The sequence below is a fragment of the Pituophis catenifer genome, unplaced genomic scaffold, assembly GCF_029215685.1.
Source record: "Pituophis catenifer annectens isolate HBS135680 unplaced genomic scaffold, rPitCat1.0.hap2 SCAF_2, whole genome shotgun sequence".
NCBI lineage: Eukaryota > Metazoa > Chordata > Lepidosauria > Squamata > Colubridae > Pituophis > Pituophis catenifer.
Genome location: NW_027256882.1, coordinates 115,656,756 through 115,680,821, shown reverse-complemented (window position 1 = coordinate 115,680,821; position 24,066 = coordinate 115,656,756). Strand labels below are relative to the sequence as shown.

General features: G+C 36.7%; 1 protein-coding gene across 2 annotated transcripts in view; it reads left to right on the top strand.

The window, feature by feature from the left end:
• TENM2 (teneurin transmembrane protein 2) overlaps positions 1–24,066 on the top strand; it is an 823,064-nt gene that overhangs the window by 560,415 nt on the left and 238,583 nt on the right. For both annotated transcript variants that reach the window (XM_070937374.1, XM_070937373.1), the window contains exon 5: positions 7,635–7,873. In XM_070937374.1, the coding sequence (XP_070793475.1) occupies positions 7,635–7,873 (239 nt within the window). The remainder of the gene's footprint in view (positions 1–7,634; positions 7,874–24,066) is intronic.

Here is a 24,066-nt window from a genome sequence, read left to right as displayed (position 1 = left end):
GAGTGAAGAAAGACATGTCCTCCTGGGGGGTGCAAACAAGGTTGAGTTGTAGCTCTTTTCTCAGGAGAGTTTGTAAGAACTCATTAATTAACTTCATAAGCTTTTTATGTTCTCAGCCAAAAGCACAGCAAAATCAAGCTGCCGCTGAAAGGCAGCATATGATTAATATTATTGATCCATGTTAATAAATATGTACTGTATATTATAGTGGTTATCAAAGTGACATAAAACTGGAAGAAATCTGATAGCGTATTGAAAAATATCTTCTTCAGACTATGACCTTCAAGTTAGTACAAAGGGGCTGTCTAATGATATTTGTGTTCTACGATCTCCACAGTGTGGAGAACTCTTCTATTATTCAGCATATACATTGGCTTGATAATTCAAAACTTATTCTCATGAAAGTTATGTTTTATTTTTTTAATCTTATGCTCATTCATATATATATAACTGGCCTCTCCCTGCACAGAATGAAGTATAGATTACCTTCAGGGCAGTGATAAGGAGTGCTGCCTTTTGCCTCTTACCCAGTGTTACCTACTAGCAGGAAAATCAACCATAAAAAGTCTAGGAATATATAGTGGGATGGGATTAAAAGTTCAAACAGTCTCTTTCCTGACATCTCTTTGCAGATGGTTGATATCAATTTTTAAGGATTAAATCAGGAATAGCCAACACTCCAGAAGATAGGCTCAAGATACAGAAGGATCTTGACAGACTTGAACAACTATCTAACAAAATGAAATTCAACAGTGAAAAATGTAAGGTTCTACATTTAGGCAAGAAAAACAAAATGCACAGGTACAGTATATGAGGTACCTTGCTCAATAATAGTAACTGTGAGAGGGATCTTGGACTCCTACTGGACAACCATTTAGATATGAGCCAGCAGCAGCTGCCAAAAAAGCCAACACAGTTCTGGGCTGCATAAACAAAGGGGTAGTATCAAGATCACGTGAAGTGTTAATACCACTTTATTATGCCTTGGTAAAGCCACACTTGGAATACTGCATTCAGTTTTGGTCGCCACGATGTAAAAAAGATGTTGAGACTCTAGAAAGAGTGCAGAGAAGAGCAACAAAGATTATTAGGGGACTGGAGGCTAAAACATACGAAGAATGGTTGCAGGAAGTAGTTATGTCTAGTTTAATGAAAAGAAGGACTAGGAGAGACATGATAGCAATGTTCCAATATTTCAGGGGTTGCCACAAAGAAGAGGGAGTCAAAATATTCTCCAAAGCACCTGAGGGTAGAACGAGAAGCAACGGGTGGAAACTTAATTTATTTTTTTATTTATTTAAATTTTTATATCGCCCTTCTCCCAAAGGACTCAGGGCAGTGTACAGCCATATTAAAACAAACATATACCCATAAAATTTAAAAACAATTTAAAATATATTAAAAACTACAAACACCCCATTAAAATTCATATTCTAAGCCAGCCCGGCCTGTTGAAACAAAAGGGTCTTAAGGGCACGGCAAAAGGTACGTAGGTCGGGGATCATGAATCTCCAGGGGCAGTTCATTCCAGAGGGCAGGTGCCCCCACAGAGAAGACTCTCCCCCTGGGTGTCGCCAATTGACATTGTTTGGCCAATGGCATCCTGAGGAGTATCTCTCTGTGGGAGCGTGTTGGCCGGTGGGAGGCTATCGGTGGCAGAAGGCGATCTCGTACATACCCAGGTCCTAAACCATGGAGAGAAGCAACTTAGAACTAAGGAGAAATTCCCTGACAGTTAGAACAATTAATTAGTGGAACAACATGCCTCCAGAAGTTGTGAATGCTCCAACACTGGAAATTTTTAAGAAGTTGTTGGATAACCATTTGTCTGAAGTGGTGTAGGGTTTCCTGCCTAAGCAGGGGGTTGGACTAGAAGATCTCCAAGGTCCCTTCCAACTCTGTTATTCTAAATCAAATAGAAACCTTTAGGCCAGAGAACACTTCAGTAAACATACATAAACTAATAATAATTAATAAAAGTAAAAGGTAATAATTAATAGAGTAGAATTACATGAAACAAATTAGTGCACTAACAGTAATACAACTAACACAAGCAATCACCAAACTTTGTACTTATCTTCAATCATAGGCAGGATAGGTGGAACAAATGATAGTACAAAAAAAAAGAAATGGAAAGACACAGTATGCCAAAGTAAGGATCAATACAAATAACATTATTGCTATCAATTGTCACTAAAACAATAAATAGTAATTGCCGGTTGCCCCTCCCTTTCTCTCCTTAGTGCATCATTCCTCCCTCAAACCCACTTGCCTTCAGGCTGCTGTTTCTCTTGCAAGCTGGAGAAATACATGTAGGCATGCACAAACCCATCCATTAATCACGTCCTCCCTTTCATCTACTGCTGTGCTTCTGCTCTAGCCAGGTGACATTTCTATGGTGTATGGGTTTGTTTTGACAGCTCTGAGACTATATTTATTTCCATTATTGAACCCCAAGCTTTGCAGGACCTCCTTGGTGTTTTATAGGAGGACCTGCTTAGAGCTTCTCTGAAAGCCCTTTTCAGTGTGTCTCACATCTCACTTGGCATACCACTCCTCAAGGCCTTAGGGGAAGTTAGTGGTTTGACTCCTGCAGCATCTTTTGTTTGTTATAGTAAGTTTGCCTTCTGGACAATTTTTATTTTTTAATGGTTCCTTTCTTTTTTAAAGTAAGAAGCTCCTTGAATTATTTGGAGTCAAGTGGCCCATAAGTTGTATTAAAAATGCAAAAGAAATGCTGGGCCAGTTGGAATCCTGATGATTGCTAATATACAAAGATGATTCTAATGTCTTAACATCCAAATACGATTCTAACCTCTAATGTGACAGCAGAAAAACACTATTTCCAGGCCAATACATCTTAGACAGTTTCAGCCTGTCTCAGCAGTGGGCTTGAGGATGTGATTGAAGCTATGTTAGAAGGTCATGGCTTCAAGAAATGGTTAATATGGCACCTTTGTCCTACAGTAGTCCAAATGTGTAGGTGAAGCCTAAATTTTTTTTTCTTCACCATGTGTCATTCACGTATACAGGAATCAAACTGTACAAGCAATTTGATGGAGAAATTGGAGTTCTTTCTTTTGCTGCTTTTCAAAACCCTTCTACGTGACAATGTATGTCTCTTATGGCAATATGCTATTTTGACCTCTGATTGACCAGGTGAAGACAAATCCCCTGAAGACTTAGAAGGCATCTTATTCAGGAGTCCAAGTATCATCTTTTCCCCTGCTTGTAAAAAACACACACAACATTGCTACAGAAAAATAAAGTAGGGCTCTAAAAAGTGCTACTGTTTCTTAATTATATGATGCTAAGCAGAAGTTGTATTGCATCTTTATCTGCTTTAAAACCTTTTCTCACTACACATGGTTGCTTTAGGTTCATCTTAATGCTTTTATAGAACAGTGTGCCTAAAGGCTGACACCTGCTTTAAAGTCGGACATGCCATTTTTCTTGTCAGGCATTTTTCAAACATGGTGCTTCTATGTGTCCAACTGTGTCCATATTAAGAAATCCAAGATGCCAATGAGCAACTATTCCGGTATTTAACACAGGACAGTTTGACTGAACACTGGCATTGATTAGAAAGAAAGGTTTGTCTTTAAAGAATAGGTAACTACAATTTAACCGTTGGAGAATTGTTAATGTCTTGTATAAAAAGGCAATTGTTCGTGAAAAGCTTCAAAATGTTCCTGAGTCATATCTTGTGTTATTATTTTAATATTTTTTACGTTGAATCTGAATGATTGTTTCTCTGCCTAGTGACATTTTGATTAAACCACTTGAATATAGATTATGCTGCAGCCCAGAAAAGCCTGCAAATTGGTTTGTCTGTATCTATGTACAAATATTGTGGACAAAGGAAATGCATCCATGGAAGCCTCAAAATGAGGCTCCAACAGGCCATAATTCCCAGATTACTTAAATATAAAAAAGAAAGACCTATTTTTCTAGCTCTTTGGAAAGTTTCTAGTACTTCTGAAAATTAAAAGATTAAGGAAAAGCAATATGTTTTTGCTCATTTAAGAAAAACTTGTTACTGCTTATATGTATTTTTAATCAACAAATGCCTGTTTAAACAATTCTGTAAGTTCTGTAACTGTTATTTGGTTTCCCATTTGTGGGAAAGTGGTTGTAGAGTTTAAGAAAGCTGTGCACACTTTGAAAATGATACAGACATTGTGTGAACCAGTGGTGGGTTGTCCCCGGTTCACACCAGTTCTATAGAAGCGGTAGTAAAACCGGCGGGAGGCTGTGCCCACTGACCCCGACGTCATCAGAACACTTCTGCATATGTGCAAAAGCTTCTGCGCATGCATGGCCCTGTTGCGAATCAGTAGTAAAGGTAAGTAGAACCCACCCCTGGTGTGAACACAGCATCTCTCTCCTGTTTGTTAAAAAAGCTCTATTATTGACACTTTTTGAATAATTTTTATGGTATTCAGCATCCTAACATTGGGCAATCCTGCAGAGTAATCTACTATTGGGGTTTGTCTTTGTTTATAGCAAAATATAGTCGTAGGAGCTTCAGTGTATTCAAGACTAGAAAAAATGTGTGTTTCTGTGGCAATTAAGCATAGCAATTTTTTCTTTCTTTTTCTTCTTGATTGGGTCCTTGACTCTTTTAGAACAAGTGAAGCAATTCTGTGTGGTCTGGATGTTTAGAAATTGGTTCCTTCTCCCATATTATGAAAATACCTGATTTATTGCACGTTACACAGAGAACTGCAAGCTAATTCAAGACAAACTATTTATTTATGCATTACATTTATACCCAGAATAACATACAACAGAGTTCCCTTTGAATGATCAGAAGTATTCCTGTCTAAGAGAAGTTAAGACTCAGTTGATTTTCCTATATTTATTTCAGCTGTTTTTAATACCAAAGGTGAATGAAATGAATCTGAAATTGAAAATATGACATAGGACCGAAAAACACAGTACAGTGGGTTTGTAATGTCAAATAGTAGCTTACTAGAAAACTAAACACAGTTTAAAGAGAAGAGGATGCTAGAAGAATAGAAAAGTACAATTTGTATGGCTGGCTCCTGCTTTTACAGAGTCAACAATTAGCACCACAGTTCAGCAAACATAAGGTCTTGCTCAATTCAGCACTGTCAAGCTGTTCTCTTTAAAGAAGAGCTATAACAAATGGACAGCCTCAAGCATTTACATTTAAAAAATAATAATTTTCAATGAACTCATATTCAGTCAATGTGATTTTAAGACAGTATTACCTTTGTCTCTTTTGGCTTTTATTTGTAACTGCAGAAGAACTGCGCTCTTCAATTTTTTTTTCTGTTTACAGATTCCTTGCTTCTGAAATTCAATTTTTGAACTTTACTGTAGAACTTAGACATGGTTGTTTTTATATTTAGTCAGAAAAAATTGTGGTGAATATGCTGTTACTTACTTTACATATCTTGCCAAAATTTAAAAAAACCCTCTAAAAATCAAATATTAAGAATTATACTAAAAATTATTGTACAGTTCAACAATCAGTTTACAAAAAATAAAAACACAAGCCAAACATACGAAACAATAAAAAATAAAAGTTAAATATTGCAGCTCTAACATATTAGGGTTCAACTTCAGTCTGTTATCTCCCATCAACAAAGTGTGATTGGAGGTGGCCGATCACCAGTGGATCTGGTCATGGTTTTCTCAGAAATAGGCGAACCATAATCTTTTTCAATGCCATTGGGAAGTCCCCTCTTGCAACGCAAAAAAAAAAAAAAAATGTCAATAGGAGGTCCAGTTTGAAAAAATGAGCTTCCTGCAGTTGTTTCAAGAAGACAAAAACAACCTGGTTTTTGTCTTGGGTCAGTTGTGATAGAAAATGAGATTGGATGATATCACCATCAGTTATCTGATCACATTGTAACTTCCAGTTTTTCCCTGCCCAAGGAGATAGGATGGCCTGCCCTAGGCAACTTGCCCCAACTTGCCTTCCAACCCTTGGAAAGGGGTCTCAGAGTTTTTCCCAAGACAAACCTTGGACTCTGCTTGGAATAGGAGTTTATTAAGGGGCTTGAAGCAGAGGCTCCTCTGAAGCCTCTCATCATGATTGATCCTATAGTGCTTTTTGGTTGTCTGAGAAACTTTGGGATATGAACCACCAGAAGAGAGGCCTAGATTATCTTTCGAGGAACAAGGTTGAGCAAGAGCCCATATTAGGAATTATGCTGTGGTGATAAGGGCAGAAAAACTTCATTGTTTTTATGTTTTTTTTTAAATTGGCATATAGTCATACATCAGTCCTCTTTGAAGTGACTTGCGTTTTGCTGAGAGAGATAAGCCATAGAATTATTGTGCCACATTATACCATGGATTCAAAAGGGGAGAGCTTTTGTTGTGACATCGCAAAGCATGTTTCATTATTTCGATGTCACATAGCGGTAGAATAAAATTATTATTTTAATATTAAATTTGAATTTCATTATTTTGTGTAAACTATTAAGAAGAATGAGTAAATCAGCCTTCTATGATAGCAACGTGTCTATTGTGAGGTCTTTTTTTAAAGGTTTTCTGAGGGGAGTTGTTTTTATTTTTTGTTGCAAAACTTTTCCATTTGCTATGATTGGGAATAGCTGACAATTTATGTGTAAGTTTACTTAAGAAAATTTGAAAACATCAATCACACACACACACCGCACCATCACAATCACCACATCATCATTGTCATCCACATACTCATCATCACTATTCCTATTACATTGCTAATAGATTTTCATTATGCAGCAAAATCTTCTCACCTTTGAATTATAATTTAAGCTTTTATAGCATTACATTTTGATTTCTTTAATGTTCTGTACATAGCTTGTTGGTTCTGAGCCATGCTGTCCTGAAAATAGTGCAAAATTCTATGGTTTCCTGGTTGGATGGACCATTAATAAGACATTACTGATTTTCCAGAGTCTGAACTTGTTTTGTATTAAGGTTTATAAGGCTTCCATTAGCCTTGTGGGTATAATTAAAGATGGTAGATTTAACTTCTAATACCCTGAATTGTATTAAAAAAACAGACAGGTTTCCCATTGTCCCATGTGACAGAGAGGAACTTTTTACATTACTATTTGTTCCACAAGTATGAATCTCACAAGCATATACAGTACATTATATGTTTTCAGTTGGCATTTGTGTTACTGTCCTTTTCCTTGGGAAATTTAAGACTTGAAGGCCTGAGTGTGTTTAAAGTCATGACTTTTCTGTATGAGCTGACATTTGAAGGAAGTATTATTATTAAGGTTAATCATTAATCAAGTCCCTTAAATTGGATTCAAATCACTATCAAGCAACTTGTTTTTTGCTAGTTTGTTCAGATCATTGGCTTGGTTTTCACATAATGTTAAATCATTAGGTCACATATTTCTTTTGTGATAATGTGATCTGGGAAGCATCCATTATAGTTTAATCAAAACTGATGGTAATATGGTTTATTTGTTTTGCCTGAGCAAGATATATGAAGGAGAAGCATTGTCAACACATAATTCTACAATTAAAATTAAATGTTGAGCAAACAGAAGCTTGCTTTCCTTGTCATGTGTGTTATTAGTTTACTTTATATTTCCAAATAGCTGACTTATTTGGCTGTGTTTCATCTGTTAACCATGATCTATTTATCTTCCTTTCAGGCATTTTTTGTTCAAGACATCATCTGGAACAACTCCTCTCTTCAGTAGTTCTTCCCCTGGATATCCATTGACCTCAGGAACAGTTTACACACCACCTCCCCGACTGTTACCTAGAAATACTTTCTCCAGAAATGCATTCAAGCTGAAAAAGCCCTCTAAATACTGTAGCTGGAAGTGTGCTGCTTTATCAGCTATCGCTGCTGCAATCTTGCTTGCTATACTGTTGGCCTATTTCATAGGTAAGTTGCATCTTTCAAGAAATCACACACAATCTGTTGAATAATTTCATGTCAGTCCACTGTGCTCTTACTCATGTAAAACCAAAAAAAAGTAATCAACAGTGCTATTTCTAAAATCATGTGCTCTTTATACTGAGAGGACAAGGACTGGATTTTTAAAATGAAATAACAGAAATACACTGCTTAAGAGAAAATGCCCTAATTTTGTTCTATTTAGCTAAATTATATTCATGGCAAAAGGAAATTTACTTATACTTTTCTGATTAATCAGACAATGGTTCTTGTAGGAGCGGAGCTCATTGCTAGCCACAAGATTCAGTCCTGTGTAGTGTATAATGGTTAGGTAATTGGTTTAGTACCAAAAAAATCTTAAATCCAAGTCAACACTCAGCTGTAGAAATTAACTAGAAGACTAGAAGGAAATGCTCACTATCTCTCAGATTAACTCCCTTGGAAATTTGTCATTGTTATTGTTGAAATGATAACATTTGAGGAGGTAATACTATATGATTTCTGAGGGGGAAAAGAAGATGGAATCAAAATGATGAATGTAATTATAAGCTTTGAATGTTCATGATTTGATTGGTTATTCATAACTAATCTCTGAAGCCCTCTCAACCTAAGTTCTATCCCTTCTATATATCATAAAATGACTGAAAAAGAAATAGCATAGTAAGGCTCTGTGAATATTGAAAATAGCCTCGTATACATTCCAAGTTGAATATTATGTTATATTACATCTCTCATGTTGTTTCTGAATCATATCATAGTATACCTTCCATTTTTCTTCCTATTATACTCCATGTTTTATTATCTGTACAATAGGCACTCTTAAACTCAGTTTACATAAAGCATTTATATTACTTTCTTCTTTTACCTCTGTACTCTTTTGTTGTTAGACAGCATTGTTTACTTCTGAATCACCTTGTGAACTGAACTACTGTCTGATTCTAATACTGATCTTCTCTTTAAAATTTCGTCAGCTGATAACTATACAATAGCAAAGCATTTTGGTACTCTTCCTCCATAATTGTAATGAGAGCCATAAATTTGCAACTTCTATTGCTTCCTTCGTTCAAATCATCATTTGATTACATAGTAAAAATGCTCTTCCAGGTACCAATGATGTGCAAACATGGTACTGGCAAGCTTATCATACCAAAACATTTTGTTGCTGATACATTTATTGAGAAAAGTGGAAAGAAACCACCAAAATAACTATATGTAAGGGAACTAATTCAAAGTGCATAGTATTATTTTTAATAGAAAATTGGAAATAGCACCATTACATCTTCCTTGGACTTTGTTTTGCACTTTTATGTTAGAACTGTCAATTTATCCTTAATAAATATGACTAGACCCATTCTGAGTAAATTTGTACAGTATTTCAATGTTCTCTTATTTGTCTGATTCAAATAAAAAACTCAATTTGATGTCTATGGGTATTTATGTGAATAGCTATTAAAGAGCAAAGTTCAGAGATAAAAACAGTTTTAATATGGATAGTGCCCCAATTGGAAGTGGTTGGGATTTTAGATAATTTTCTCTGAATTTCCTGTCAGAAATCTAAAACAGAGAGAATAAAGAATGAAGTTAAATTCTATTCTATTTCGTTGTGATTAGCATACAGATAGCATTTTCCCATCGCTTTTGCTTTTAAACATACTGTATTTGATAAATTCTAATTTAAATTGTCTGTATACCTCATTTAAAACTTTGTAAAAAAGGAAATAATTGAAAGATATTTTCTGCCCTCTTCTGGAAGATACTGAAATACTTCTATGTTCCATATTCAGTCTTGGAAGTAATTATATTATGAGCCATACCAGTCAGATTGAACAATGCTAGCAACCCCTTGACATAGAACATTTACACAGGATTAGAGCAACATCTAGTAAAGAGCTGAGTGAGTTTACAAATATTAGTCCCAAAAGTGAAATGTACCATCACATGGATGCATTTTTATCAAGTTGCAGATGGTATGCTAATATTTTAATTGGCCCTCAGTAAGAAAAGATAAGAATTAAGGCACTGAGGTAGAATGGTGGAACCTGCAGAGATTTGTTGGGACATCCTGAGAGGTTGGTCAAGGTTACAGGTTTTTAGGGGTTTTTTTATGTTTTTATAGTTTTAGTTTTATTGTTGAAAACCACCCAGAGTTGTTTTAAGATGGATAGCCATGCAAACCTTTTAAAACGAAGAAAATTCAAAATTCTCTTTAAGGCAAGGATGGAAAACTTGTGAACCACCACAGGCTGCTGAACTACAACTACCACCTTCTCCAGCCATAGTCATTGTGAAGGGCACAGGGAGTTATAGTTCAACTATAGATCTACTATGGATGGCTGCAGTCTTCTATTCTTTTGATAAGGATTTCTTCATGATTGAATTGCATAGTAAAAATATACTTGGAGATAAATAAACCTAAAATCCTTGAACTTCAGTATTTGTAATGTGTTTTTAAGCCATGCAGCAAGTTTTGAAGATCACATACCTTGCCAGCTGTAGGAAACTAACCCTATCAATTTGTTTTGCTCAAAATGAAATAATCAACAACTTCCATTATGTTTCCATTCTTATCACAGTTAAAATATAAAGTAGCAACTACAAAAATACAAATGAGTTGTGCAAAGCATTTGAAAAGGCAAAATATACTTCTTCAAAATTTTGAAACAGCTGCAATTTCTGAGAATATTAAGGCAATTTCTTTGAAGACTGTTTCCAGCTGTGGACAGAGACAAAATGCCTGCTGGGATGGCCAATGAAGTGGCTCTACCTGCCCACTGGTACCTGCAAAGGCAACCTGAGAAAGCTTCATATTCTCAGAGTCTTCCAGATAGTGTGGCTGCACTTTGAGATTGGACATTCCATTCACACCATCATACTCCACAAAGAGTTCCTACAAATGTTTTTGTCAGGTCTATAATGTTTATGGCTTTGTTTCAAAGTATGTTCTGCTATGTACAAATAGTACATGTGTACTTATTTATGAAGACCTTCCAGGGAATCACTTTACTTTATGATAGTGAGGGTGGAAAAGTTGTCTTTATACAACATCTTGTATCTGTGAAATAGGTATTAATTCTTGTACCTATCTCAGCAGTATTAAAGTAGCATTATCTGGAAATAATAGTAATGAACTGGTTTTGAATATTGGAGAAAATTAAGTGCAAGAACACAAGATCAAAAAATAGTTAAAGGGAGTAGTAAAAGGGAACATTTAAAAATATGAAAGCACCATTTCTGCAAGAAAAAAATAATTGTTTTACAAGTATAATTCATATTACATTATGATTTCACAGCTGTGTAACACTTTCCATTTGCAATAACTTTGAATTAGGAACTGTTGAACATATGCCCTGAGCAAGCAAAAGTATTGATTCGGTCAAAATCACTCTTTCTGGAGTTTCTTACTAGGAATAGTTTTGTCAATTCTGCTAACCTCATATGAGGTTATTCATGTTGTTGCATTGTGTTCTGCAACCATCAGCATCTTGTGTCAAAACCTTGTCAGCACCATAATTTTTCAAAATTCCCTAAACCTAAAAGTTATATGATTGGTATTTAGGCTGTATAGAATTGAGATACTCAGAAATAGTGGGTCGAGGGGTCTGACCGGTATAAATGCAGAATTACACTTTCAACAGTTAAAATCAACATATACTCCAGATCCTTTCTGCTGCTTAGTTGTAGCAGAGAAAGCACTTGCTGGTTCAATTTGCTTTTAGTTCTTTCTTTTGCAAACTTACAGAATTAGAAAGTCACCTTGTCATTTTTGTTGCTATAATAATTCTTGCAAAATATAAAATGCTATGTTTCTAGTGTTCCTCTAAACCACTCTGACTCCTGTCAGTCAGACTTTGAGCTTGAAAAAGCATCAGGCCATCAACATGTCACTGTGTTAAAAGCATGGCAATTTTGGGTACTTAGACTTTCCTTTGGAAACAATAGAAGTATTATTTTCAAGGGAAACTAAAAGCTTGGCATATAGTTAAGGTTGTTCTTTCAAATTGATATGTTGAGACTCATACTGATGAATTTTAGAGTGCTGGGACTATTTTGTTGCCTTCCATCATGTGAAATAGACCGGGTTTTGGGGGTGGGGAGGAGGAGGAAATGGTAAAGATGAGATGCTGATCTAACAGACTTAGTTTATGTACAGAATAGAAGGAATACATTATCCACTTTTTGACAGAAAATTGAGAGGTTTTTTTTTAAAAAAAAAACATTCACTTTCCTCTTAATGTATAAATATAGTTTGTAGAGACATTTGTGTGAACTCTCACTTCTAAATTAATGTAAACCTGCTGCATAATACTTCCCATAATTTGCTAAAAAGCAAGAAATACCTTGATACACTCCCACTCTCACAATCGCATCATAGCTGTTCCCAGATATGATTATATATCCTGTCACTTCTTTAGCTACTGCCAGAGTCACATTATCTGAGTGCTGCATGAGATTCATTTTCTAATGAAGCAGAGCACATTCAGTAGTACAAGAGGCACTTGAAAGGGAACATCTTTACAACTTCTACATTTTTAAAGTAATTGATTTTTTTTTTCCCCTGGGAAGTAACACACAACTGTTAACCGAAACCACTTATCTGACAAAAACTGTCTGATTTTTTTTAAATCTCCTCTTCTTAGATATTAACATGTCCTAATTATTTGGTCCAGTTCATCTATTAAAATGCTCGTTATGAGATAATGGAAAGTAGTTCTGGATTCTAGCCTGATCAGAAAAAGCAGCCTTCAGGTTCCCTTCCACTTGACCCTTAGTAACTGCAGGAGAAAAAGAAGAGTGGATCGCTAAAATAATCCACACTTAAGCAAGGCCGATCGAACCAGAATGGGAAGCTCATGGTTTTGAGAGAAGAAGTGTCAAGACGCTTCTTTATTTTTAGAAGTTAAAGCAGTAACACTAATTTAATGTGGTATAACTACGATATCAAACCACAGTGTCCCCTTTGCTATAAGAATTCTGCTGGATCAAGCCAAACTTTCAGGTAGTTCAACATATGTAAGTATGAGATCCAGTTGTAATTACTACTCATTCACTACCATTTCAACCAGTAGTGGGTTTCAAATCCTGTCGCTACCGGTTCGCTTGTGGACTTGTGCACGCTCATGTGCACACAAAATGCTTCTGCGCATGTGCAGAGACATCGGGGTGGGTGGGCGGAGCCTCCGGTAGCAACCGGTGAACCGGTAGCAACCCACCACTGATTTGAACAGTCGCTGAATGGGTGGCCCTTAAATGAAAACCACCTGCATAACTTTGTACATTTTTTTCTGTATGTTCAGTTTTATTGACCTAAGGAAAGCAGCAATGTTTTAATTTCATTAGTATAGGCTTTCTTTGTTCACTGCCACTGGGCATTTTTGCTGGTCCTGTAGTCCTATCTAATCTAGAAAATTCAGAAACTCCCATATGAAGAGCTGAAAACCTGAACAGCCAAACTCATTGAATCAGGTATTCTTGTATATATTCATAAGAACAGGCTTCAGAAGTATTAACACGCAGGTATTCATATTGAAAATTGTTATGATATGACCAAAGGGGAATGGAATATTTAAAAAGTATTTTATAAGCTCTTTGTGAAATACCTGTAAATTTCAAATAACACTGTTAGCTTCCCATTCCATTAACCTATGCAGAGATAATTTCGGCTGAGTGTTTTTGTACTGTTCAAAGTACTTTATTGTGTGCATGTAGGAAACCATTCCCCCTATTATTTTCATTTGGCTTCTTCAGAACCATTTGAATAAATTCCTCCCCTGTGGCCACTTCCATATTACTTGGAGAAACTGGCTCTGAGTTGGTTGCAAACTCTTATACACAAGGGGTTACTAGTTTTCCATAATATAATTCTGAGTACACTTTTAATGCACTTCTTTCCCTTTTTTCCCCATTTATTTCTCTCTCTTTTGTTAGATTACAAATAAATACTGTTTTTATATCCAAAGTAAATGAAAAATTATGCTACAGACCATAAAAGCCACTGCTATGCTTTTATATTTTATGTTGATATAATAAAAATTGCACACATACAAATACACATTCAAGCTTCCAATTGCACCTCAGTCTAGTAAGAATTTTTTTTTTCTGAAAATGGAGATGGTCTTCCTTTGCAACCATTTATTTAGACACAATTTTATGTACAAAAAAAGGGAAGGGGAAAAAATCAACTTGCCAGAAATGACAGCAAAAGTTGCTCTACCGGTTAAACAAAGATCTGGATTAATTCTCCATATGCAAATTATATGGTTTTATGTTAAAAAAAAAAAGGAATAAAAATTGGACTACTTGTCAAGCAGTAATATACTCTGTAACTTTTAAGGAGTTAGATGCTATAAACTTGGTTTAAAAAGATAATGTCATTGATTTAAGGATTACAGAATTTATTCTAAATTCCTTAGGCCGTTGTACAGATCATCATTTCACGGGGCATTTTCTGCCCATCGGACATGACCCTCCGATACCTTGCATCTTCATTTGACCCCCATGATGTCGCTTTCTTCTTATGAAACCCACAGGGTATTGTGGAAGAGAACCTACAGCAGAACATTAGTGTCCAATACCAATGATTAATATATCCCTGGTGCAATAAGGGCAGTGTTGTGTGTGATCATTTGGCTTGGAGTGCATGACCTCCATTTTTTAATTCTATAGTTCCAAATCGTGATCTTGTTTGGAGTGCTAGATTATTCAAAGGAGAAAGAATCAGTTGCTTATTCTCTATTGATTTAATTTAACATGTAGCATAAACTTGAAGAATATATATGACATGGGAGATCCATGATTGGTTCTCTGTACTTTCTGCATATCCATTTCAAAATTCAGTATGCTACGTAAATTTAATCTGAGCAGCTAGCATAAGCTTTAACAACGTTAACAATATAATGCTAATCCTAATTGCAGCAAATATGTCTTCTTTCAGATATTTGAATTCCTTATCTTGCTAGGTCAAATTAGTGTCATTTCTGTCATTTTTCCGTTTGTTTGTTTGTTGGTTTGTTCGATTTATATGCCGCCCTTCTCCGGAGACTCAGGGCGGCTTACAATGAGTTAAGCAATAGCCTTCATACTTGTATATACCTGCTTAGTAGGGCTTTCGCCCCCCCCCCCCAAAGCAGTGTTCTTTTTTATACAAAGTCAGCTTATTGCCCCCACAAACCGGGTCCTCATTTTACCTACCTCGAAAGGATGGAAGGCTGAGTCAACCTTGAGCCTGGTGAGATTTGAATTTGCAGTAATTGCAGGCAGCTGGTGTTACTTAACAGCACTTTAGTCTGCTGCGCCACCAAGGCTCTTCCATGTCCTAATATGAGTTATTTTATTTCTTAATCTGCATTTTCTTTAGAGTACCACACATTAAGTTGTCCCAAAGGTGCTTTTTCAAAAAGCATCTGGACTTTCATTGTTTTTCTTGAAAGCATTTCACTTCCCATCCAAGGTTCTTCAGCACTTCTTGGATTCAAGCTTCTTGGATAAGAAGCTAAACATCTTCAAGGAAAACAAAGAAAATCCAGTTGCCTTTTAAAAAAGCACCTTTGGGAGAACTTAACGTGCTATACTCTAAAGAAAATACAGATTAAGAAATGAAATAACTATCAGATTAAGATATTGAAAAATGACAGAAATGACACCAATAGCAATAGCACTTAGACTTATATACCACTTCACAGTGCTTTACAGCCCTTTCTAAACAGTTTGCAAAGTCAGCGTATTGCCCCCAACAATCTGGGTCTTCATTTTACTGACCTTGGAAGGATGGAAGGCCTTGCGTCAACCTTGAGCCAGTGAGAATTGAACTGCTGAACTACTGGCAACAGCATTCAACAGAATTAGTCACTTCACTTAAACATTCATTTTATCTATAAGACAAATCATGTTCTAAAAATTATCTGTATGCAGTATTATTATTATTTTGATGCATATGGATTAAAGCGGCAATTAACATTCCATTTTAGCAATCCGACAAATACCCTTAGCAAGAATAAGTAGAAGAGCAAGTAGGTAAGTGAGAAAAATGCTGAGAAGGCAAACAAAGTGTAAAAAGAAGGTATGAAATAAAGAGTGTGAAAATAATAATTAGAAAGGGTAATAAAATGGAGTGTAGCTATGTGCACTATAATGTGGTAATGGAAGTGACAGGGACTAGAGAATTACAATAAATGTTAGGCATAATTTTCTATAATGAAATGAATAAATATCTCTTCAGTAAGTTTGCATACAATAAAAACATTATCATCATCATCTATCTGCTCACTGGAATTAGTTTCAAATCTTAATATCTGTCAGGTTGTTCTCAGTTGATGCTGGACTGAGAACTTTACAGGCAGTTTCAAGTATACCGTTCTTTTAATAAGTAGGTCCATTGTAAGAAGTAGGAAAACTGTTAAAGAAGATTGACCATTGCCACTGTAAAATGCAAATTGTATTTATAATATAACTACAGTTCAGGTATGCATCTGATTGTGCATCTGATTGTAAGGACCAGTTTTGTCTTGAATTTTTTTTCGTCTGATCTCGACAGATCTAGTTCTTATAATACCTGTGTATTTTGCTCCTTTCAATTCCATTATAGTATTATAGTTGAATATCTCCAGCTTTGCAGACATAAATATGTGGAAAGTGACATTGCCCTCAGATGTGATTACCTTTTTAGTGATTGGCACATCTTAAAGTTCTTGGACATATGAGTTCATTCTCCAGTTTCATCCCACTAAGGTAGAAAAGCAATAGCAGTTAGTTTACCATCTCCCAGTAAATATGATTAGCTTGTAAGGCCAATGCTAAGAAAAGAATAAACCATAAAATCTAATCAATCCTAGGCCAGCCTTGTGTAAAATGAATTACATAAGTCTTCCAGGTTGGATGGAAAGATGCTGAGATTGTGACAATAAACTGTGAGAAGAAAAAGTCAATCTTCCTGAAAACAAATGGAGAACAGCAACATTACCTGTCTATTAAAACACATTGTTCCCATCAGAGGTGGGATTCACTTACCTTCCCTACCGGTTCGCAAATGTAAGCGTACTGCATGCGCAGTAGTCATACATTACGTCCGGGCGGGTGGGCAGAGCCTTCTGCAGTCACCTCTACCAGTTCACAAGATCCAGACAGAACCAGCTGAATCCCACCACTGGTTCCAATACAGAATAACAGAGTTGAAAGGAATGTTGGAGGTCTTCTACAGGATCTTCTCACTGTTTGTGAAAAAGGCCCTATACCTATATCAGCGTCATAACTAGTATGGGTGATTTCAATCAAGGGGACCCATGAGTTTAGATTTCTATACATGAAGTTTGATTATTATTATTTTTGCATGTTCAGGATTGTGTGGAAGCTTTTGTGTGTACAGCTGGGTAGGCAAAGGCCCTCAGTTTCTAAATTTTGAACTGTACTTATTGAGATGGGCTCTTTATCAGCATCAAAAAATAACTTTACAGAGAGAAAAATATACTTATTACTTGGTGTTGTCAAGTTTATCCTTGCTGAAATACCTGAACAAGGTTCACTCCCAGAACAAAAGTTGCTTTGGAACTTCAGAATGTTCCGGAATGTTTAGAAATCAAGCATTGTTGAATTCAAAATTCATGGTTGAATTTATTGCCCTTGGCTCTATGAGCAAGGAAAGCTGACAAGATGAAATTAATGTGTAATTTTGAGAGGTGGTTGTATTTTTAGTGTTAATACCAATTTGTAATACCTTGGTAAGACCGCACTTAGAATATTCCATCCAGTTTTGATCGTCACAATATTAAAAAAAAAATGTTGTGAATCTGGAAAGAGTTCAAAGAAGAGGAATAAAGATGATTACAGGGATGGAGGCTAAAACATATGAAGAATGGTTGCAGGATATGGGTATGTTTATCCTAGTGAAAAGATGTACTAGGGGAGACATGATTCCAATATCTAAGGAGTTGCCTTAGATATTGTCAAAGATGATCGGTCTACCTATTCTCAAACCTGAAGGCAGGACAAAAAGTGATAAATGGAAAGTAATCAAGGAGCAAATTAACCTAGAACTAAGAGAAATTTCCTGACATTTAAAATAATTATTCAGTGGAACAACTTGCCTCCAGAAGTTGTGGGTGCTCCAACACTGGAAGTTTTAAAGAAGTGATTGGGCAATCATTTGTTTGAATAGTATAGGGCCATGATGGCAAACCTATGGCACGCATGCCACAGGTGTCACACAGAGTCATATCTGTGGGCACATGAGCATTGCCCTAGCTCAGCTCCAGCACAGATGTGCGTGCCGGCCAGCTGATTTTTGGGCCTTCCGTGCCCACCGGAAGTCAGGAAACAGGCCATTGAGGCCTCCGGACGAGCTCCGGGAGGGGTGGGGAAGGACATTTTTGTCCTCCCCAGGCTCCTAGAAAGGCTCTGGAACCTGGGGAGGGTGAAAAACTGGCCTTCCAGTCTCACCGTGCCATCGCGTGCCAATAGCGGGGGGAGCGGAGGGGGGTCACATTCACATGCATGGGGGAGCACATTGAAATATGGTTGTGGGCATGTGTTTGCATGACCCCCCTGTACTCCCCCCGCTTTTCGTACGCGATGGCAAAAAGGTTAGCCATCACTGATATAGGGTTTCCTGCCTGAGGAAGGGGTTGGACTAGAAGACCTCCAAAGTCCCTTCCAACCCTGTTATTCTGTTAAGATCGGAACCACACCATGTAATAATTATTTGTGGTTTACCATGGAACAATGATTTTAAAATATATGGCTTAATGCAGAGAACACAACCTGCTGTTTAAAGATTAACAATAAGATCCACGGCACCTATTTTCCTGAAGGACCAGCAGCTTATTCAGTAAAGCATCACCATTCCCTTCTGATTTTATCTTGCTTATGGATGAACTTTTAATTAGCATATTCATGGTTAACAAGAGACAAGAGAAATGGATGCTTAAGATTCTGCAGCTAATTAACAACAAATAATGTGATAACATTTTCCTCCTGCTAAGCTGGTCCTAAAACTTTAAATATTTATTAGCATTTATTTCATTCTCCAACTTTCTACTTCGAGGATGGTATTATTTGAGTTATGTCTAATGTATATGTATATCAAGGCCACATTTGAAGTTACTTTCCTGAAGGGAAAACTTGATAGAGTAGATTTATAAAGGTGCTTTCATATTTTTAGCATAGTGTGCTGTTTAATATGTGACTGTTTTCCTACACCACCACCACCAGAATATTGTTTGAGATAGTTTCCCCTATGCAAAATGTGAATAATATTTAAAGGCAGTAAATTTCCTTTACTGCAGTATATATAGGATAGGAATAAGAAAGTTTTTTTCCCCTTACCGAAGCAGTTTAACACAATATGCAGACAGCAAGGCAAAGAGTAAAGAAATCTGATCTAGGAAAAAAACTTAAGGCTTAAGGCAGTAGTTCAAATGGTGTGTGTTTAATAAGAGATTCTTATTTTTTAAAAGCTGAAAATAGGGTGCCTTTTTCATTCTAGTCTGGTTTCAGAAGCTGTCCACCTTCTCCTAATCTGAAGGCAAGGCTGTCCTCAAAAGCTTCTCCCTTTTTTTCCATAAAGAACACTTAGCAGATGGTGCAGGAGGATAGCAGAATGCATTGATGTTGTAGAAATTGGATTTCCGTTTTCTTCTCATGCATGCTACTCACATGACAATACAGAACTGGAAATGTTCTGGGACCTTTTTTTTTTGTGAGGAACATAAAGAATAAAAACAAGAAATCTATTTTTTTCCCCCTCATAACTCAGCATCACTTCTGTTTCCATCATGATATCAGGCTTCTTCTGACAAGCTGGACTGGAAACAGATAACAAACACTCAAGAACACAGTGTCTTCTGATAAAATGATTTATAATAGAAAAGCAAAGAAAGCAATCCCTCTTTCCAGTGATATCAAACTTCAAATTTTTGTGCCTCTATTCTTCTCCCTGCACGATGAACCAGTTTTCTTGCTAGCCGACTGCTCTGGTATCAAATTGTATGTTTGTGACTCTGTGAAATTGCTCTCACACATGATACTCAGGCTGTGTGCTTTAAGAAGGAAAAAGGATTGATTGGTAACTTTGGAATTCTTTCCTGGTTAATATTTAATATGAGAGGCTGATTAATTTGGACATTCAAAAAAACATTCTTTTGCCTGTTATGGTCAGTTTAACAAGCCTCAATTCTTATAAATGATATTGGGGTCTGTATTTTTCAGTACTGCTAAGAGAGAGAGAGAGACAGAGACACAGAGAGAGAGAGAGAGAGAGAGAGACAGACACAGGGAGAGAGACAGAAAGAGAGAAAGAGACACAGAGAGAAAAGAGACAGAGAGAGAGAGAGAGAGAGAGACAGAGACAGAGACAGAGACAGAGACAGAGACAGAGACAGAATGAGAGAGACAGACAGACACAGAGAGAGACAGAAAGAGAGAAAAGAGAGAGAGACAGAGACAGAGACAGAAAAGAGAGAGACAGAGAGAGATGCAGAGAAAGAGACACAGAGAGAGAGAGAGACAGAGAGGGAGGGAGGGAGGAAGAGAGATTTCATTTGCCTGCTGGGTATAAATACTCTTTGCTTGTTATTTATTTCTTTCGTTGAAGTTGATTTGGATTAGAAGAGACTTTCTGAAAGGTCAATTGGCCTGTTGCTAATATAGGTTCTGCTGCACTTGAGCTTTAATGTGTTCTACTTGAAAGGGGGAGCTAGACACAAACAGGGACATAGGCTAAAACATTTTCTTTAAATATAACTTGAAGTAGGCAGATATTGGTGGTAACCTTCAAGGAGGCTGAATGAAGCGGCTTTTAAAATGTTTGTTCTTTATGTTTACTTGGAAGAGGGAAGAAAAATGAGGCTACTCACAAATGCTATATGTCAAATAAAAAGTATTAAAACTTGAGTACATGCATCTCTATTTCTATGGAAACTAAAAGACTTCTGTGTTGTTCACGTAATGTATTTTTTTTTCTTTTACGTTGATCGTTTGATTTACCAAATCAATACTGCTCTGAGTGCCTAATTTAGGATTTATTATTTTACATTCATTTGTTCATTTATTTATTTTAGTCAGGCTGACCCACAAATCTTTGCGTACCTAATAGCATGGTAAGCATTTTAAAAACAAAAATACTTCATTACATATAAGCAGAATTAAGACCACTCACTCAAAATCTCCATTGAACTGACTGATGACTTTTAAATGAGATATTCAGGAGTTTTACAATTGTGAAGGGAATAGAAGTGGGTCAAAATGTCCATTCCTTACAGATTTCAAATAAAGTTTTGCTTTTTAACCAGAATCTTTAAAAAAAAATGCTAATAGAATAAATAAGTAGGTAGGGAAGAACTATTCTTCATGCGAAGATCACTGCATTAATTAAATCAATTCATTATTTGCAGCCCTTTTAATTTTGATGAAAATTAAATTCAACTAACATTATCTTTGGTATAGCTCTGAAATTCTTCTACAACTCCTAAATATAATAGTAATAGCTAAAGTAGAGCCATAAAAACTTTTGTCTGCCAGTGGCTGCATTTAATTGGGGGTTGGGAGAAGAAGGGGATGGGACAGCAGTGAATGGGATGATGCAAAGTCACACATAAGCATGCATTATATTTGTTTTGCTTTGTCGAGTTTGATCAAAATTTCTTCTTTTTGTGTTTTTCTATTTTGCATTTTTTAATAAGTATGTCTGTCAGAGGGTCTTAACATTATAGTATTTTACACCTCAGAATTATTCAAGCTTTATTGTTCTTTGCTAATTCCGTGGCAATGCACAAGATAACCATGATCTAAACCTAAAGATCAGGTAGCATAGTTTAGGGTTATAGTTTCATGACATTAAAGTAACTGTCATCTTGGTCTCTATTACCTCATATCTATGTTGGTCTACAGACCCTCATAATTACATTATCCAACTGAACTGATATACAATATGTAGTTAAAGTACTATTTGTTCCCAATAATGTGATGTCTTCTGAATCCACTGAATCCATGAGATGTTTGGAAGACAAAGTTTGCAGTAAACCTGCTGACATCCCTTCTAATATAGACTATGTACATACTAGAATTAGACTCTAGTGGTTAAAATGACATTGTTTTTCCACTTGTGATAACTGATTTTGTTTCTGAATTTGTAATAGGTTACAAATAAGTTACTAGAAGGAAACAATTAACTCCCTACCCCTAAATTTATTCCTATTAAAGCATATAAAATTTGATATAAGCTGGTATCAGCTGAGGATGCTTTTAGATTTGTTTTTGGAAAGTGAGATGGTTAATATTACCAAGAATGGTTTTTCAGTTATGCCTTGGTTGGCAAAGGAAGCTCTAGCTATAAAAATTAATGGCTAAATTGTTCTGAAACAATGACAGAAGGAAATTCTGTCAGCCGAACCTTCACTGTATTTTCTAAGGGAGATGCCTAACAAACTGGCATAGTTTGTTCAGACATCACTTTTGAAATTGTTGATTTCTTAGCTCACCAGCTTTTAACCATATACCCATTTTAGACATGCTAGACCCAGACATTATGTACCCAGAGATCTCATTCAAAATACTGGGGGAACCTCTAATAATTGCACTTTTACTCCTATCCTGAGTGCATTTACCAAACAAATAGAGCTAGGATTTTTACTTTTGCTTATGCAGACTGGTAACAGCCATATTTTTGAGAAACACTCATAATAAGTTTCCTAATTTAGCAGCTGCTGACTGTGAAGGTGCTCCCATTATAGTACATTCCCTTTCTCTGGCTTTTGGTGATCTGCATAGTTAAGCTGTAAAAACCCAAAATACATTTCAGTGTTCCATTCATTAAGTAAGCAAGCAAGCAAGCAAGCAATAGAAGAAACGATGCTAAAATTCTTAAGCAAGTCTTTGGAGTAACATTGTGCTTCTATATCTAAATACAAAAAAGAAAAACCCTTTACAAACCGAGCAATGGGCAAGCATGTGTGCAAGGGTGGAGCTTTGTGCATGAGCACAAGGGCCCTCTGCTCATGCGAGTGGAGCTTTACGCGCAAGTACTTGTCGACTGCTCACGTGAGTGCAACTTGGCACACACATGCTTGTCCATCACCCACATGGCTCAGTTTTGAACTGAGCTGGCATGGGGACCCTTGATCTAGACAGTAAATTGAATGAAGAGATGTAGAATTCTAAAGACCTAGAATTATGAGCCGAGGTGGCGCAGTGGTTAGAGTGCAGTACTGCAGCTATTTCAGCTGACTGCTAGTTCAGCAGATCAGCGGATCAAATCTCACCGGCTCAGGGTTGACTCAGCCTTCCATCCTTCCGAGGTGGGTAAAATGAGGACCCAGATTGTTGGGGGTAATATGCTATTTAGTATACTGTCTTTGGTGTAAGCTGCCCAGAGTCCTAGGAGAGTGGGCGGCATAGAAATATGACAAACAAACAAACAAACAAACAATTCATGTCCCCCTGTTTTGGAGAGTGATGGATGGTGAGGTGTTTTTTTCCACTGGCAGATGACACTAGATAGGATAGGGGTCAACAACCTTAAACATTCAAAGAGCCACAAAGGCCTTTACTGGAAGCCCCCTGTTCAATTCTGGAGCCAACCGGAAGTCCGGTTCCCCCACCATAGAGTCTCCTCCTAGCATAGTGTCCTTTTTCCTCTGCTGACCAGAAGTCTGGTTCCCCTGACCATACTGTCTCCTCCTAGCACAGCGTACTTTTTCCTCTACCTATCCTAACTGAAAACCCTATCAATTGTGGAGCCAACTGGTGACAGGGAACCGCAGCAGAGAGATGAAAGAGCCACATGCAGTTCCAGAGCCACAGGTTACTGACCCCTGAGATAGGAGAATAATGGAAGGCAGCAAATGCAATACTTGCTGCACTGAATTTTCCCACTTTAAGTGTAGGGTGTAGAGGCCCAATGAAGCTAGATCAGGCAGTACAAATTGTGTTGGTATATGATTAAAGAAAGGGTGGAATAGACTTCAAGCATCCCAATGGAGGGTCCTATGTGCAACACTTGGATGCTCCAGAAATATATCTTATCCCACAAATCAAAATCTAGAGAAACAATGAAACATTATTTCAGTTACCATTTTTTCACACTATAAGACACTCCGGACTATAAGACACACCTAGCTTTTGGGGAGGAAAACAAGAAAAAAAATCTGCCTCCCAGCAGTTTGCCTCCTTGCAGCAAACAGCAAACAGCCAGGTCA